We start from the raw sequence: 20169 nt of genomic DNA, 5'->3' as shown, positions 1-20169 counted from the left end.
TTTTCCCCCTATTGCACCATATGTGAGGAACCTGCGTGTATTATGTAAATGGCGGAAGTGTAAAGTGTTGAATGTGAGGAAAGGAATGTTAAGGACGACACAGACACCCAGTCCCCAGGCCAGGGATATTAAACATTTTCAATTAAAAAACCCTGACCCGACCCGGAATCAAACCCGGGGCCGCCGGGTGACAGGCGGACACATTGCCCCCTACACTGCGGGGCCGGACTATACTGAACATACCATTCGCTGTAAAACTTTTGACCTTGATCATATTGTTCTGGTTCTGTATTTTAATGTAAGATTTTGTAGTGTACTGCAATCTGAATATCAACATAATTCACTTGTATTAGTGTCCTTATAATGACAACTCATGCATCCACGATTCACTATTAAATTAAAATAAGATATATAATGGTTCATCCTTTTCAATACAAGTAGTATTAGAAATGTAATGTTACATTCCTAGATAATTACAAGCGGTACCGGTTTCGACCACTGTTCCGGGTCATCATCAGCCGATCACTTAAAATAAAAAGAACAATGCACAGGAAAACAATAGGTGTTGTATAAATCTTTCACCAGTTGCAGTACATGAAGCACTGTAACACTTTAGGAATTAGCACTGCGTGTTGAGAGTTCCCAAAATCATGAAGTCGAGGTTCAGTCACATAAATGAAGCAAGACACAAGTTCTTGGTGAGCAGACCAGCACTGTGCTTCCAAATGTTTATGAAAACTCGATGAAAAATTAAATAGTTTAAGGATCAAGCCTGCAAATGCTGCTAGGCGCAAAATCGTACAGTACAATTTAATTTACTTGACAATAGAAAGATATATATTAATGTTTATAGAATCTTATATGTCAGATTCTTGAAGTTTGGAGATGCAGATTCACATATGCACAAGCACCTACCTTGTGTTCTATCATCATTTTGTATCTATTACCATATTTACTTGTGTATTAGACCCCCTCATGTATTAGAATCCCCCTTGGCTTTTTCAAGACGAAGAAAATGAAGAAAATAAATCTTGCATACAAGACCCCTCGACGTAATTCGTCAGAGAAGAACAACGATTCCGCTTCGAAGTGGGCACAAGCCTTACTGCGGCTCTGATGACATCACACAAATTTGTAAATAGTTTCGTCCATACGACCCCCGCAATGAAAACGTGTCGAAGGAATCAACATGTATATCACATATGTGTTTCATAGTTAAGAAGTCCCGCCTCCGAAGCGTAGGCCTACTGCAGCTCTGATGACGTCGCACAAATAGGTGAATAATTTTGTGTCCAACCCACGCATTGCAAGCAAGCATCAGACCTGTACAGGGTCTTTTTTAGCTCAATCCGCAGCACCACTCAGAGTTCAGCACGGCTGGTGCAATGACACTCCGTCACTAGCCGGTATAATGCGCGCTTTTCCTCCCCACTACTCACGGCAATTCACACTTATAGAAATCCATTTCTAGTGAAACTATTAGTCTAAAACCTACCTGGCATTACATTTGATGTTGAAAATGTTGTCCCTCAGCTGTCAAGCACGCCTGACACCTCGTGAATAGGTTTGCACACACTCTGCGAATCTCAGCCCGTGTGATGTTCGAAATAACTTGTGTAATGATCTCTTGTAGTTCTTCTCTTGTGTGAGGGTTGTTCACATACACTTTTCCCTTCAACATCCCCCGGGTAATAAGGTAAAGGTAAGGGTTATTCTGCCCGAAGGCAGGTCTGAACCTCCGCAGAGGTGCTCCTGAGCCGGAGTTTACGTGCGGTAGGGTGGCCAGTTCCTTTCTGCTCCTCCATCCCCTTACCCCCCACCAACAGCGCGTGGCAACCCATCCAACTCCTGACCACGCCCAATGTTGCTTAACTTCGGAGATCTCACGGGATCCGGTGTTTCAACACGGCTACGGCCGTTGGCTCGGGTAATAATCACGGAGATTTAAATCAGGAGATCTGGGGGGATAATTAACCACACGATCTTCGAAAACTTACTGATTACCTCCATAGACCGATTAGCAGCGTGTGCCGTTGCATTATCTTGCATGAACTAACCATTACTCCTTGCTTCTTCCATCAGCTCTTGAAAGAATGTTCTGAGAAACAGGTCTATATATCGATCAGCGTTTATGGTTTCACGGAAAAATATAGGCCTTATAATTCTGCAAGCACTTATTGAGTACTAAACTGTTATCTTTACATCATTAAGTGGACAAACATTCAGCTGCTGGGGATTTTCTGCGCACCAGTAGCGATTGTTTTGACTATTTGCATAGCCACTTAAATGTAGCCATGATTCATCACTATAAAAGTTTTTAGGTACCTAGCTACTGGAGATTCCCTACAAAAAAATTCATTCAGTTGCTGCTTGGGGCATAGCGCAGTGCACAAGATTGTCACGGATACTTGCCAAATCCTACAATAGCGATGTGGAAATCTATTGCTAATGACTTTCGTTCATGTTGGAATTTCCCGAATTGTTTGGGAGCCTTGGATGGCAAGCATATTACCCTCCAAGCTCCCTCAAATAGTGGATCTCTGTACTATAACTACAAGAAGACATATTCAATTGTTCTGTTGGCATTTGTTGACGGGCAGTACAATGTCATTGCTGTCGATGTTGGCGCATATTGAAAAAAACAGTGATGGTGGAATTTTTGGAAATAGTAATCTAGGCAAAGCACTTCAACGAGGCACATGCAAGTATCTATACCAGGAAATGCTGCATTGCCAGGCACATCTTTTAAGACTCCACATGTCATTGTGGGTGACGAAGCAATTCCTCTAAAAACATATTTAATGCGACCATTCCCGCGGCAAGACTTGAATCATTCTAAACGTATCTTCAATTACCGCCTATGTCATGTCAGAAGGATGGTTGAGAATACATTTGGCATTTTGGCCCAAAAATTTAGAATTCGTAACAGGTGAATTGAGGCCAAACCAGAAAACGTAGATTACAAAGTACTTTCAACCTGTATTCTACATAACTTCATCAAAAAATATAGTCCAAATACGTTTACAAGCGAACAAACAACTACAAATAAATGTACAGAAGACACAAAACTTGAAAATTTTCCTATGCAGGGTGAAAATACAACAAAAGGCGCCTTTCATGTACGAGAAGTGTTCAAGGATTACTTCACTTCAGAGGCTGGATCTGTTCCATGGCAAGAAGAGAGAATCAGTACATAATGGAAGGTTACCTAAGACGGTGATATAGGCCTACTGGGAGCTATATCCTACATGTAAAAATATTGTGTGTACACTATTTGTAATAACTGATTGGTTGAGAAAATGCACGGAAGTGTGGGAAACTCCAAGTAATGAGTATTGATCAAATTGTATTTTGATATACTGTAGATTGTACTTCCTATACATGACCTACTCAATATATTATTTAATCGCTTCACTCAGTACTTCAAACTGAAAATATAAATAGCTTATGCGTATAACAATACTTAAATACAATAGGTACTTACCATCTGCGTTCATTTCCTTTCCTATTTTATTCCAAAGATCATTTTTGAAACCGCTGTCCATGTATTTCAGTTCTGATAAATCATAAAGAAGAGGATGATTGCGAACCAGTTCAATAAGTTGTTCGTTGCTCATTTTATATTCACAAGCGCGTACAAACTTCACAGAAGAACACGTCTGTGAAACAGCAAAAATATCGTTGGCGACAATATTCAACATCACGGAACGGATACTGCACTGACGCAGAAAGCACGGCACTGCGCCGGACAAGTGTGGACACGGCAGTCAGATTCAAAGGAACGACATGAATCATCACTGACACTGATGCAATTTCACGGAACTGACGCGTGACGGCACTGACACATCATGGATATGTGTGAATAGACCTTCAGAAGCCTTTCTCGAGGACAGTCGAGATTTTCTTCTGATGACACAGAGCCTAGTTCTCTGCGAAACGTAAAGAATTTCACCTTATTTTCTTGACACATCAAAAGCCTATATCATGTCAATAATAATAATAATTGTTCTGGGGTTATCTGTGGAACGCAGAGAGGTGAAATAAGGTGTGGGCTTAAATGGGTCTAACTATGATATCAAAAATTAATTTAAAACTTTAAATAAAGGTTATATTTCTTTTAGAATCTCAAACTTAACAAACAATATTTTCAGGTACTGATAATCAGGTACAAAATAGCAATAGAGATACAAAATCGAAAACCCAAGGATAGGTAATGTACAAGTCTTGAGCTTCAAGCTCCAATTTTACCATTCGCAAATGTTACGTTAATTAGATAAGGAGAGATATCTGCCAATACACAGTGTTCATGAGCACTTGGCTCCAACAGTAACAATTTACGGCCTTCCAAAGGTACCCCTCAATATTACAGGAAACTTAGAAAAGAGCTTACATGCTCTCCAACATTAACCAATTTCTTACAGCCTGCTTAAGGCAACATTACACAAAACCTTACAATTTTTGGCTTCTCTAGGCACAATTTACAATTGAATTTTTTTTCGCAAACTACTGGGCCTTCATTGAAAGAAGAAAAGGTTTAATTACTGGCCCGAACACAAGAGTGGAGGCGTACACTTGCACTCCTGGAAAATTAAAAACCCTAATTGGGCTCTCGGCCCAATGATGCAGAGGCTAATCCCAAGCTACTGAGGTGACTAGAATGGAGGTTAATTTAACACTTTACAGAAAAGAGAAAAGGTTTCAAAATCATAGTCGCCTCAAACTAAGTTGAAGGGGAACTCGAGAGGGTAACGCACTCTCTATCCCCGATTTACAGTTTAGGATTTTATGAAATATTACATTAGCTGAAAGAGGGTTTACATTTTTGCAGAGACTCCAGATAAAACATACACCGAGCAAGTGGCCGTGCGGTTAGGGTCGCGCAGCTTTGAGCTTGCATTCGGGAGATAGTGGGTTCGAACCCCACTGTCGGCAGCCCTGAAGATGGTTTTCCGTGGTTTCCCTTTTTCATACCAGGTAAATGCTCGGGCTGTACCTTAATGAAGGCCGCAGCCGCTACCTTCCCAATCTCCCACCCTTCCATCGCCAAAAACCTTCCATGTGTTAGTGCGGCATTAAACAAATAGCAAAAAGAAACATACGGTGCGTTAATTAAAAAATGGAGACAACGATCGTACGAAATTAAACATTATGATGATAAAACACATTACCACCATACCTGTAGATACCTGATCTCCTTTACAGCTGTTTAAGTAAATCCTGGTGTGATAAATGTGGAGAAAAAGCATGAAATATACTCAAAAATAAGGGTTTGGCTGTCAACAGCCGCAATTATCCAAAGAACTGTTCCAGTCGGTATGTATTACATTCGGAAGTACAACTCTTAACATACACTAATTATCAGCTGGTGGTTTGGCATGCGTTCTATAGCATGGCTTTATTTGGAAGGAGTGGCTTCTGCTACACATACACCAACTGGGAATATCAGAGACCATCTCCAGAAACCATTTGGGAATAAATTCTCAGTTTGGACTCTATAGTCGGGAACGAAACTATTTTAAAAAATTTTAAGAAAGACGGGAGCTCGAATGCTCTCAAAGTTTAGCTGACGAAATGCAGTCATTTGGAATAACGGCATGCCGGTAGCAGGGAACTTGGCGGCACAAGACGATATTTCAAATGAAGGCAATGATTAGATTTACTCAGGGGTACTGTGTGGTAGGCCTACTGCTCAACTGACAGAGACAAATGACTGGCCATTGAGTTCTTTTGTATCAATATTGCATAATATGATAATACGATACCCTTTTCCTTTTCTCTACGGGGTCGAGTATGAAGCGAGTCAAATCTGCGTAGCGAGTTTTTACAACCGTATACTCTTCCCGATATCAACCTGATCAGCGGAATTAATGAGATGAAACAAATTATGTGATATGAGTTACTAAAACAGGCTATATTTACTTTACATGTAGGCCTGAAAGTCGTGTTCACCATTTGTCTCTTTACATTTAGAAATACTGCCTTCCGATGAAAATAGCCAGAATAACTCAAATACATTAAGTTTGTTAAAGAATGGTGTAGAATATTTATATATGTATAATTTATAGCTCTTTATAGGCCGGAAGCCATGTGTTCACTGCACAAAATTTGAGGTTATCGCATATTGGAACCCCCCCTACTTTTTTGGCTGTAAAGGTGGCAAAAAAGGGAGTCTAATATGCGAATAACTACTGTATATTTAAATATTCTTAAATACCAACTGAGCTGGTTTTTTATCCTAGAACCTTGAGCACAAAAGGAGAACTCTTAATCGGCTGCGGTAAACCACATAGCCAGTCTTTCATAGTCCTATAAATTGTCCAATCTACTGGAACATTTTTACATTTTACAGGAATGGTGCATACCACCTGAAGCTTCCATCTGCCTCTGTGTTTTAACCTTCACTCTCATTGTAACTTAATAAGTCTATTTAGTTCCACTTGTAAAATGTTATATTATCTAGCCGTTCCCATTCAGAGAGTTACAATGATTACACATTATCTTTGAGGATGATACCTAATTGTCTCGTCCCCTACATGGCTCCATGTTGTTCAAAAACATACAATATTTGTAATCAAGCTTGTAATGTGTTAATAGCATTGACAAATACACCTAACCCACCCACCGTTCCTTCTCTCTGTGGTATAATGGTTAATGCTATAAGCTGCCATCCTTGTAGGCCTGGTACTGCCAAAAATTTAAGATTGGGAGTGGGTTAAATAGGTACATGCAGCTCCCCTCCATTGGGGGTGTGCCTGAAAAGAACTGCATCACCTCAAGACAAGTCTGACTCGTTGGCTGAATGGTCAGCGTACTGGCTTTCAGTTCAGAGGGCCCCGGGTTCGATTCCCGGCTAGGTTGGGGATTTTAACCTTCATTGGTTGATTCCAGTGGCCCGGGGGCGGGGGTGTTTGTGCTGTCCCCAACATCCCTGCAACTCACACGCCATACATAACACTATCCTCCACCACAATAACATGCCGTTACCTACACATGGCAGATGCCACCCACCATCATCAAAGGATCTGCCTTACAAGGGCTGCACTCGGCTAGAAATAGCCACACAAAATTATTTTAACCTCAAGACAAGAATACAGATCATTTCTCATATGTGATTCCTTATCTGTATATTAACGTTTGTTTTTTCTTTTAACACAGTGGATCTCTCAGACTGTTTTGGAGCGCTTGGTGATGGAATTTGATGCCGTAGATGAAGCTTTTCAGCGCTATGGTTTGACTGACATGAAGCTTGGATCTGTCGGCCTAGAGAGACTTAAAAAGACTGCACAAATGGCTCAAGTTGTGCACAATATCCCTACACTACCTAACTTGGTGCCATTCCTGGAAGCATCAACGAATCAAGAATACATTGTAGCTCGAATTAGAGGTACTGAGGAACATTCTTTGAATTGTAGGATGATTTCAGCTAAACCTGATTGAAATGTATTTCTCAGCAAAAGTATTATTCATGTCTTGTAAAAGTACAGTGTTTTCCCACTCGCTACTAAACCCAGTATTCCCTCAGTAATTCCAATACCAATGATAATATTGCCATGAAATTTGAACAGAACTCCCCTCATTTTGTAAGGAATGGACATCATAACGTGCTCAAAGTGGCAACCATCTCGTCCAGATAGGATTAAAACCAGCACGCACTGGGCAAGTTGGCCATGCAGTTAGGGGTGCGCAGCAGTGAACTTGCATCCGGGAGATAATGGGTTCAAACCCCACTGTCGACAGCCCTGAAGATGATTTTCCGTAATTTCCCATTTTCACAGCAGGTAAATGATGGAGCTGTACCTTAATTGAGGCCACGGCCACTTCCATCCCACTCCTAGTCCTTTCCTATCCCATTGTCACCATAAGACCTATCTGTTTCGGCGCAATGTAAAACAAACTGTAAAAAAAAAAAAAAAAAAAGAAAGAAAGAAAAGAAACCAGCGCACTATATTCTGGAAAATCCTTGCCGTTGATGATAGGCCTATTACCAGTAGCCACAACATTAGCAGAAGTTCTGTATTAGCGGCCTGTCTGTAACAACGGTCTATACTTCAGACGTCATTTCATGACCAGCAAGTTGTATGCCAGAGTCCATGTTTGCTCCTGGGAAAGTCTTGCAATCCAACACCTGGTTTCTGAATTTCTGCCTAATCCTAATGAAGTCTGTTTGATACCTTCAGTGTCTCCAAGTCTATACAGCCATCATTCATGGGATTTTAACCAAGTATTAGCAAGGACTAAATTTATGATCAGTGCAGAATTCTAACAGCTGACTTCCTCTTTCCATCCTTTATCCCAGTCCTTCATTTTCCTTTTTCATTATCTTATCTTCCTTGGCCTACCACTGCATTTCAACCACTCATCACAATTAGATTCTCATCTCCTTTTACATATTGCATTAAACTTCTACAAACTTTGTATATTCTTTCGATTTCTTCATTATTGGCTGAACTAGTAGGCATATAGACCTGCACTATTATCGTAGTCATTGGCTTGCTGTCTGTCTTTTCACTATGCTGGTCATGGTAACTTACTCATTGCCCTATTTGCTTAATCATTATTTTATCAACTCCTGCATTTCCCTTATTTGATTTTGTGTTGATAATTTGTTGTTGTCAGGTCATCAGTCCATAGACTTGTTTGATGCAGCTCTCCAAGCTACCCTATCCTGTGATAACCTTTTTATTTCTACGTAACAAATACATCTTAAATCTACTTTAATCTGTTTGTCATATTCATACCTTGGTCTACCCCTACCATTTTGACCACATACACTTCCCTCAAAAACTCGCTGAACAAGTTCTGGCGTCTTTAGATGTATCCTATCATTCTATCTTTTCTTCTGGTTATATTTTGCCAAATTCACCTCTGTTCACCAATTTGATTCAGTACCTCTTCATTCGTAATTTGATCTACACACCTCGCCTTCAGCATTTTTCTGTAACATCACATTTCAAAAGCTCCTCTTTTCTTTCTGAGCTAGTTATCGTCCATGTTGCACTTCCATACAGTGCCACTCTCCAGACAAAAGTCTTAGTCTGAATTTTATGTCCTTCTTACTTCTGCCATCATTAGTTATTCTACCCAAGTAACAATATTCATCTACTTCCTTTATGACATAATTTCCTAATCTAATCTGAGTGCAGTCCATTAGTTTTGTTTTGGATTTGTTTCTTTTTATCTTGTACTCCTTCAAAACTGCAGATTCGGTTAAAATAACTGTACCATCTGCAAATCTCAGTTTTGATTTCCACTCCTTGGATTGCGATTCTCGTTCCTAAGTCCTCTTTGATTTCCTTGTAGCCTTGCCTCAATCCTTTCTTTCCCATAGCCCATTCTTATCACCGCTGACTGATTTCTATACAAGCAAACTAAGGGAAGACCAAGCAGAGGAGTTTTCCCTTAAAAGGTTGGATAAGATAAGACCCTTATGTGTGAAATAACACACAAATTCATCAGCTGCTGCCTTGCATTAACACATGGGTGACGGGCCCCGAGAAATCTCGTAGTACGCTCGCCAGCGGTAGGTGACGGGCCCCGAGAAATCTCGGTTTTATTCTCGACATTGTTTTCGGTCTTCCTGTGACATCTCTTGACCATACATTGAACTATTTCGAACTTGCACATTGAGTAGAATAAATCGTAGATGTTTATCTGCCACTTTTCTTTTATTCACGGCCTCTTTTATTCTTTGATTTAGTTTCGAAACGTCGACTTTCTTTCTGCCGGTTCAGTCAATGACAAGATGGAGCGCCCGCGGAATACGGTGTTAGCTGACGACGATAAGAATTATATGCCGATGATCGTTCAAATGGATATAGTGATAATGAATTAGTGGAAACTGAATGTGTGACTGATGGTGGAAGTGATATTCAAGCCTCTACACGCTGTAATTTACCTGGTGTGTTTATTTATTCAAGTAACTCAGACGACGACAACGATGTAAACATTAATGATGTGTTGTTGAATTAACACGCATTTGCTTGTCTTACATATGTTGAAGTACTACTAGGGGCATTGGTTGAGTACTCATACCAACTTTAAAGATAAAATCTTGACTGGTTTAATATTTACGTACATTTTTATAATCGAGTGCACCCTAGTATGCTTAGTAGAAAGATATCCGGTCCACAGGGTATGTGACAAGCTCAAGCATCCGGTCAGCAATGTGTTAAGACAGGATACTGCCAAAGGCTAAGGGAGACCACCCTGAAAGAAAATCCTCTAGTACATTATGCCCAGCAAGTCAGTACAGGAGTACAATGCAGTTGCTTTCAAAATGAAAACGAGCCTCGGAAAGAAACATATTCTGAATGTGGACAATACTTCAAGTACTCTTGGAACTAATGACAACGTCATGTCCGATGTTAATTCAAGATGCAAGAGAAGAACCGATCATAGAAACAAGCTTCGGATTGGAACCTTAAACATTATGACTCTAACAGGAAAGTGCAACGAAATCACAGATTTAATGAACCGTAGATATATTCACATCCTAGGGCTAAGTGAAACCAAATGGAAAGGTTGCAACATAAGAATATTAGAGGATGGATATAAATTATACTGGAGTGGTAATCCTGCAGTGGTGAGGAATGGAGTTGGTTTCATACTCCATAAAGACATTAATAGTGTAACAGACATCTTTCATGAATGAGAGATTAATCAAAGCTAAAATATACCTAAATGGAGAAACCCAAACTGTGATCCAAGCTTATGCTCCCCAGCAGGGTTGTAGTGACAACCAAAAAGCAAGCTTCCTAGAAAAACTAGAGGACATCATTGATGAAGAGAACATAATGATAATTGGGGATTTTAATGTCCAGGTAGGAAATGATAGGTCAGGTTATGAAGGAATTATTGGTCCATATGGATTTGGTAATAGAAATGAGGAGGGTGAACTTCTGCTCGATCTATGTACATGAAACCAACTTGTGGTTTCAGAAACGGGATAGCCACAAAATAACGAGATACAGCTGGGATGGTCAGTATAGATCAGTGATAGACCCTGTCATCACAGATAGGCTAAGTGGAGAAAAGGTGCATGATGTAAAAGTGATACCTAGTGAGAGCCTTGATAATGACCATAGACTCCTCATTGCTGACCTAAAAGTCACCAAACCTATTATTATAGTAAATAGGAAGAGAAAACCACGAATTAAAGACTGGAAATTGAAAGATCTGGAAGTCAAACAGCAGTTTCAAGAGGAAATTAGAGGTAAAATACCAACAACAGACACAAAGGTAATGAAGAATGGAATGATTTTAAGGCAAGTCTGCTTGGTAGCACTGATAAAATATGTGGAAGAACAAGCAGAAGAGAGAGAAAATAACTTCTTGGTGGAATGATAAAGTGAAAGAACCCATAATGAAAAGGAATAAAGCCAAAGCTCTTGATGTGACTAAGTCTGACAGAAGAATAAACAGCGACCAAATAGACAACAATAAATTGGAAGAGATGGCAAAAGAATATAGATACAGGAAGTTGGAAGTCAAGAGAATTGTACAGGAAGAAAAAGAGAAAAGTTGGGAAGAATTTGCAATTAAACTAGAAGAAGACAGTAAAGGGAATATGAAAATGATATGTGGAATAGTAAAAATAAAAAAAAGATCAGATAAAGAAGCAATTACAGCTCTGGAGACAGCAGATGGGAATATAGTTTGCAGTATGAAAGATATCAGGGATACAATGGGACAGTATTTTGACAAGCTCCTAAGTGGCCCTAATAACATCCCTGTTGAGGATGTAGGACAGGAAACAATAGAGGAGGATATCCCAATTACAGGAACGGAAGTAGAGCAAGCTCTCCCTATGATGAGAAATGGTAAGTCAGCAGGAGCTGATGAAGTTACAGCTGATATGATTAAAGCTGCTGGTCCACCAGGAATACAGTGGCTGTGTAGAGTTCTCAGAACAATATGGAAGGATAACAAAATACCTAAGATTGGACAAAAGGGATGTTGGTTCCTATCTTTAAGAAAGGCAGTAGAATTATGGAGAAGATCATTGAAACCAGAGTAAGGGATATACTAGAGCCTACCTTAGAAGAGGAACAACATGGCTTTAGGACTGGAAGAAGCACAACAGATCTGATATTTGCTTTGAGGATGTTGGCAGAAAAACACCAGGAAAGAGGAAAAGACCTAATTATTGTGTTTATGGACCTTGAAAAGGCGTATGATAATGTTCCTAGATCAACTATTTGGAAATGTCTTAGAAAACTTGGTGTACCGGAGTACCTTATCAGGAAGATCCAAATGCTATATACTAATTGCAAAAGCTGTGTCACCATTGGAGATGATCACTCTGGATGGTTCAATACAACCAAAGGAGTACAACAGGGAAGTGCCTTATCACCTCTTCTATTCATAACAGTTATGGATATGATTTTAAAGGAACTAAAAGGAAAAGGTAATAAAGATCTTCAGACTCTGGTGCTTGCAGATGATGTGGCAATATGGGATGAACAGGGGAGGGAGTGCAAAATAATTTGAATGCATGGTGAAGAAGTTTGATGATTATGGAATGAAATTGAACCCATCAAAAACAGTAGCACTGAAAATCAGCAGGCATAATACACAATGCAACTTAAAAATACAGGGCCACCGAGTTGTACACCAATTCCGATATTTATGAAGCGTAATGGCTAGTAATAATAGAGCTGAGATAGAAATAACAAACAGAATAAACTAAGGCTCTAACTTTTACAGTATCGTTAGACACCTACTATGGGATGAGAAGGTCCCACAAAGAACAAAAATTATCTTGTGCAAGTCATATTTCATTCCCATCCTTACATATTCTCTGGAAACCTGCACACTAACATCAAAGGATTGTAGTAGGATTCAAGCCTGTGAAGTGAAATTTCTTAGAACTGCCCTCCAAAAGACCCGACTTGATCGTGTGATAAATGATGAGATTCTATCTAACCTAGGTATAATGAATCAATGACGGAAAGACTTAGGTCATCTGGACTGAAATGGTTTGGGCATGTTAAACGAATGAATAGCACAAGATTACCCTGTGCTTATTTGAAAAAGAGGGAAGACGTAGAGAGAAGAGTATGGAATTGGGAATCTGTCGTCGACAACAAAATCTTTTTGAATAGGCAACTTTGGAAGGCGCTCATTTTCAAACACCCTACCTGGCTCGCTGGAAGGACGAACCGTTGATGATATAGATAATCTTTTTTTTTTTTTTTTTTCTCATCCTGATCACCTTCAGAATCTCAAATATCTTGGTGCAATCAACATTATCGAATGCCTTTTCTTGATCTAGGAATGCCATGTATGTGGGCTTGTACTTAATTCTATCCCCTAAGATCATATGTAAAGTTAGGATTGAATCTAGTGTTCCTACATTTTGTTCTGAAGCCAAACTAGTCTTCTCCCAACTTAGCTTCAACTTGTCTTTTCCTTTCATCTGTAAAAATTTTTGCAAGCGTGAGGTACCAAACTAATGGTGCAGTAGTTTCCATATTTGTCAGCACCTGCTTTCTTGGGAGTAGGTATAACATCATTTAAAATTTAATGGCACTTCTCCTGTATTATACATCTTGAACACTAAATGAAATAACCTCTCCATTCTGGTTTCTCCTAAGGCAGTCAGTAATTCTGTGGGTATGTCATCAGTTCCAGATGTCTTGTTCCTATTTAGGTCACTCACAGCTCTATTGAAATCTGGCCTCAAAATTGGGTCTCCCATTTATTTAACATCAACAACCTCTTCTTGTTTCGGGCCCTTATCATCTACAGTAGAAGTCCGTTATGGCAAGAATTCGTAACGGCAAAAAAAAGTACTCGCTATAGCAGATTGTCATTATATCAAAGTCCAATTTATTAATGAAGAAAAGGTTCCACGTAATCGATACTTTCTCTTTTATTTAGCCTTAGGCTATATAAAAAGACATTAAAAATAATCACAGAACATGTTTCGAATGCATTGCATTCATCATCAGCTGTTTACAATTGGCTTAGGTAAAAATAGCTTAAAGAAAATATCGTGATTTACATTAAACATAAAAACATTAAAAAGCAGATGTTAGTAGAACGCATGTAGGTGGGAGGATGCATTGAAGGCGGTTGTTAATAGAACACTAAACTTAATATTAAAAAACACTTATTGGGCTAAAAAGACTTAGGTTCACTATAAATCTTGTGAGTTCTTTCAATAAAAGCACTTGCTACTGAAAACTTGTAGAATCTTTGGTAAAATGCTCCTGTTGAGTTGTTTGTAAAATGTTTGTCTTCTTAAAACAGCGTTTGGTTTTCTTCCCGTCACTTGTCTCTAATTAGGTGGAAAGGTGTGGCTTGTTGACGAATGAAGTCTGCTGTATGGTGTTTAAAAGACTTGTTAAAAATTGGATCGTCTGTATTACGACCTGTAACCGGCATAAAAAGATTACGTTAATTACTTTTGGTCGTCTAGAAACATAATGGCTAGGGAGGCTATTAGTGTTAGAAGGTATGGAAATATGAACTTACCCTTGTCCTGTTTGTTTACTTTACTTCCCGTGCTGCGGGAGTAGGTTTGTTTCAGCTGTCTTCGACCTTGTGTTGTAGCGGTGTACTGTCGTCTGTGAGCTACTTGGTTAGGAGGGAGGGGGGGGGGGTAGCGAGGACGTGTCGTCATTTACTGTTTCGGGCGGGGAGGTGGCTACTGTCCGTGACGTATCGGCCTCGTGATTGCTTAGTGCGTTCACTGGGCGTGTTTGATTCCTTCGTAGTAACTCCATGTATCTTAATAAGTATTCGAATAAGGGGTTTCTCTGCTCATTTATTTCATTTAAATTCTTGTCCCCATTAATTGACTTGTCTAAAAATATGTGAATGCTTTCTAGACTGTTCATTAGTCTTCCCTTGTTCAGTCTATTGAGAATTACTAGGTCTTGTTTAATATCTGTAAATCTATGGCCTGTTTCACTCATACGTACTCCCATTGCAGAGAACCTTCTATGTTTCTCTGCATTGACGTGTTCTAGGTACCTTATTGTGAAATTGCGTCCTGATTGCCCTATGTATGTGGCCTTGCACTGGTTGCATATCAGTTTGTAAACACCTGAATCCTGGAAGCACTCTTCACTGTTCCTATTAACCGTATTATGGTTGAAAAACTTATGTCTCGTGTTATTGTTTGTTGAGGACGCTACTTTGATATCGTGTTTTTTAAATAAATTAGTGATTGCATAAATATTAGGGTTGTTGAAGGTGAACCTTACGTACTTTTTTGTTTGCTCTGATTGTTTTGTTAAATTTGTTTGTAGTTTGCATTTATGTTTAGTAATTATATCAAAGTTTTGTAAAATTCAGGAAAAACTCCATACTCATTAAAATCATTATGAAACGGCAATCAGTTTGTTCAAAACTTTCATTTCCACGGATGATATCCACATTACGGCTTACTTGTTTGTTATTTTTTGAAATGTGATACTTTGTGAAAGTGTATGTTTAATTTAATTCTGATGAAAACATTACAGTATCACTCCAGAGGCTTCTGTGACAAACATTTCAGTTTTCTTCTTCAAGCGGCATCACCTAACCTAACCGTATATGTATCATGAAAACATATTTCAAGCGCATGTAGAGAAATGATAACCTCCTCGCTAAAAATTTACTTGGGAGTAGCCTTTCCAAAATTTAACTAGACGCAAGGAAACACAAACTATCCTCTGAAATCAGTGATGCACTCTGCCATATGTTGAGGTGTGTCACATTCTTACTTAAATTCAGTATATAACATTAAAATTAAGCGATCGTTTACGTCGTCATTTATTTTTAACAAGTTAACAACTGCTATCGACCACATTATTTACGCATTTATTATGAAAACATGTCTCCTCCTTTATTTCAAATTTTCTTTACGGAACAGCAGTCGACAGGTATTACTAATAAACTCCAACATCGTCTTCGAATGTTGACTATAGAGCTCGCTAGTGGGCATAGCGAGGAAACGATACCAAAGATGATCAATCGCATGCAACATAAGTGCTGGGATACATAAATATCAGTACTGGAGAAAAAGCGTGGACGCTTAATCGCTCGTAATAACGGATGCGTCAGTGATAGGACTCTCGCTGTAACCGAAGTATAATACACAGTTCAATACAGGAATTTTGAAGGGACCGACAATAACTGTTGTTATAACAGGGCTCTCATTATACGCCATGCTCACTATATCAGACTTCTATTTTATATATTTCCCTTGATACAATTGTTGGATATGTTCCTGCCTTACTTTTTTCTTGTCTTCTTTCTGTAGAAGTGGTTTTCCAACTAAGCTGTTAATATTCACAAACCTAGTTTTCCTTTCTCCAAAGATTTCCTTGATTTTCCTATATATAGCATCTACCTTTCCTACAATCTTACAACCTTCGACATCCTTACACTTCTCTTAGCCATTCTTCCTTAACTGTCCTCACTTTCTACGTCATTGTATAAGCGCCCGTATTCTTTTCTGCCGTCTCATTTGTTTGCATTCTTGTACTTTTGCCATTCATCAACCAGGACTAGTATCTCCTCAGTGATCCATTAATTCTTACTTGATTTTGCCTTTCTTCCTAACCGGTTTTCAGCAGCCCTACTGATCTCATTCTTGACAACTGTACAGTCTTCATCTATTGTGTTTTCTTCAACCTTTCTATTTAGACCTATGCAACATGTACTTTGAAACAATCCCTCACTCTCTTTTTCTTCAACTTGTATAGATCCCATCTCCTTGCATTCCTTCCTTTCTTCAATTTCTTCAACTTCAGACATTTTATGACTACCAGGTTCTGGTCAGAGTCCACACTTGCTCCTGGGAAGGTCTTGCAATCGAACAGCTGGTTTTTGAATCTATACCTAATGATATTGAAGTCTATTTGATACCTCCAGGTCTTGTCCACATAATATATACAGTCTTCATTTGTGGTGTTTGAACCAAGTGCAGTAAAACCTTGTCAGTACGTTCCTCATTAACACATTTTCCTGCTTAGCACGTCATAAATTTGAAGTCCCAATTCTCATCGTGTTAAATCTATATTTTAAAAAACTCACTTATCGCATCACAAATTTTCGCTATTGCCGCTTAGTACGATCACATTTTTCCTAGCCCTGAAAATGTTACTTGGCATCCCTTGTAAAACAGACATGATTTCCAACTCTGGTAAGATCCGTAGCGAAAGTTGCGTGAATACGAAAAAAGGCCTTAACTTCCTTAACTTCACAGGATAAGTTGCACGTTTGGGAAGCAAGCTGTTAGCCTGAGGAATGTTCGGTTTTGCTTGTCAGTTAGTGGCAAGATTGCTGAATAACAGAGTAAGTCTATTTGTGCTTGTATTTTGCATTCCATTCAGAAGTTAGAAATCTATTTTGTGTTGAGTGGTACAGTGAAGTGCAGCAAGTATTTGCCATGGGATACGGTAGCCTATATCTGAATTAGGAACATATAAACATACCTATCGCATCACAAATTTTCGCTGTTACCGCTTACTACGAGTACGGTCACATTTTTCCTAGCCCTGAAAATGTTATTTGTCATCCCTTGTGAAAGAAGCATGATTTACAACTAGGATACAAGCTGTTGCCACAGTTGTGTCATTACAGAAAAAGTGAGCCTATTTGTGCTTGTATTCCATTCAGAAGTTAGAAATGTATTGTGTGTTAAGTGGTACAGTGAAGTTTTTTTGCGTAATACGGTAGCCTATATCTGGATTAGGAACATATTCGTGTGAAATTCACTAGCGTGGTGCATATTTGTCTTGTGATATCCTAGGCATGGATACGGAAAAAAGTGAAATTCCTTTCTAATGAAGACAGCATTAAAATCTTTCGGAAAGTGGACTGGCATCTGCATCTTTGAGCGTGCAGAGATCACGAATTTTGAACTCAACCTTCGAGTTTCAACTCAATCGATTCGGCTTGGTCAAAAATTTTCAAAATGGTGCCTAAAGTCATTCTGTCGCAGTCACACATGGTTGAGTATAACCTCCAGTTCATCGTCTAAGAGTGTAACCAGAAAATAATGTTTTATAACCCACTGTTCTGAAATAAAGGGCTCTACTAACATTTGTTTTAGAAAGCGTGTAATCTGCAGTAATACTTGGATATTTTTATTGGCCCTCGTGCATATGTTTTCATATTTGTTGTTTGGTGTTTTTCACACCGTTAAGTGCACTTGTTATTTTAAAAGCCCTAGCAGAAAAGGTTTCTTCTTTCGTGTTTTTCACATCTTTTAGTACTTTCCTCTCATCTTGAGAAATGGTAGATACTATAGTTTTCTCTGTACCTGTGGATACACGACGTAAAACGCCCTCATGTTGGAAAAAATCTTATCTAGTGTTTCCATATCCCTACTGGATAGTTTTTATTCATGTATTCAGTAGTACATTTTCTTGCTTAATATGTTCCTTTTTTATCCCCTCCCCCCCTGCCGAAACGTCTTTATGAGATTTTACTACTGTATTGGCAAGGACTATATTATGATTGCCGCAGAATCCTACCAGTCGACTTCCTTTTTCATTCTCTTGTCCCAATCCAATTTCTCCTAGTATATTATCTTCTCCTCCTTAGTCTATCACTGCATTCCAGTCTCCCATCGCAACTAGACACTCGTACGAGTTGTATTAAATCTTCTCTTCATATATTCCTTCAATTTCTTCATCATCCATTGAACTAGTAGGTATAGACACCTGCATTATTGTAGTGGGTATTGGTTTGATGTCTTATCTATATAACAGTAATCCATTCACTAAGCTGCTCCTAGTAGCATACCCACTGCCTTATTTCTGACTCACCGGGCGAGTTGGCAATGCGGTTAGGAGCACACAGCTGTGGGCTCGCATCTGGGAGATAGTGGGTTCGAGCCCCACTGTCGGCAGCCCTGAAGATGGTTTTCCGTGGTTTCCCATTTTCACACCAGGCAAATGCTGGGGCTGTACCTTAATTAAGGCCCCAGCTGCTTCCTTCCCATTCCTAGGCCTTCCCTATCCCATCGTCGCCATAAGACTTATCTGTGTAGGTGCGACTTAAAGCAAGTAATAATAAATATAAATAACAAACCTAAGCAAATGTTGGAATACACACATTCTAAAATAATAGACAAGCATCACTGCAGACAACGTTCATGCTGTACATGACTTTATTGAAGAAAATCGGTGCATAAACATTTCTGAAATTGCTTCACTCGGAGGAATAAGCTTTGGAAGTGTTCAAGCCATCATCAATGATGAACTCAGCGTTCAGAAATTATCTGCCTTATGGGTTCCTCATCTCCTCGCCCAGGAACAAAAAAAAATCTGCCAGGGTGTTTGTCAGAAGCATCTGAATCGCAACGAGGAGGAAGGATATGATTTTTTGCGACGTATTGTAACTTCTGATGAAACTGGGGTTCATCTTTACACCCCGGAGTCAGATCAAGCAAGCATGGAGTGGCGGGAACAAGGTGCAGCTGGCCCAGTCAAGGCGAAAACACACCTTTCTACTGGAAAGGTGCTTGCAACTGTTTTTTGGGACTAAGCAGGGATTTTGCTTGTGGATTTCTTGCATGAACGAAGGACAGTGAATGCAGCTTATTACTGCTGTCTTTTGGTCGAGACAAATATCGCAACAGACAAGATGTTCTTCTTCTGCACAACAATGCAAGGCCACACACTGCTGTTTTAATAGGGGGAAAACAGGAGGAAATGCATTGGACACCTCTGAAACATCCTCCTTACAGTCCAGATTTGTCACCTTGTGACTACCACTTGTTTGGACCACTAAAAGAAGAACTGAAAGGAAAGAGGTTCCATGGTGGTGCAGCGGTAGAGGAGTACGTGCACAGCTGGCTGCACACACATTCTTCTTTTTTCGAGGATGGCTTTAAAATGTTGCAAATTTGGTGGCAAAAATGTGTCTCAAATTCAGGAGACTATCTAGAAAAATGAGGTGCTTGCTGTGTATTTGTTGGTGAATTCAATAAAATTGTAAAAAATAATTCTGGTTTATATTTGAATCACCTAGCAGTTTCCATGAATCCATTCTGAAGACTTCAGGATTTTATTCTGCCACCAATACCCTGGTTTCAAATCATAATTGTTTTTGTGTTCCTTATCAAAGAAAGGCATACTGCATAGATAACTATCAAATTAATTTTGCCCATCAAACTTCTTGGCTTTTGTGATTTGCAGTTGTCATACTTATTTAGAAGGCTACCAG

At 39.3% G+C, this 20169-nt stretch overlaps 1 protein-coding gene across 2 annotated transcripts in view; it reads left to right on the top strand.

The window, feature by feature from the left end:
- LOC136874269 (transmembrane protein 209) overlaps positions 1-20169 on the top strand; it is a 107923-nt gene that overhangs the window by 75241 nt on the left and 12513 nt on the right. For both annotated transcript variants that reach the window (XM_067147893.2, XM_067147894.2), the window contains exon 8: positions 7156-7384. In XM_067147893.2, the coding sequence (XP_067003994.2) occupies positions 7156-7384 (229 nt within the window). The remainder of the gene's footprint in view (positions 1-7155; positions 7385-20169) is intronic.

The sequence above is a fragment of the Anabrus simplex genome, chromosome 5, assembly GCF_040414725.1.
Source record: "Anabrus simplex isolate iqAnaSimp1 chromosome 5, ASM4041472v1, whole genome shotgun sequence".
Classification (NCBI taxonomy): Eukaryota; Metazoa; Arthropoda; class Insecta; order Orthoptera; family Tettigoniidae; genus Anabrus; species Anabrus simplex.
This window is presented reverse-complemented; position numbering and strand designations above follow the sequence as displayed.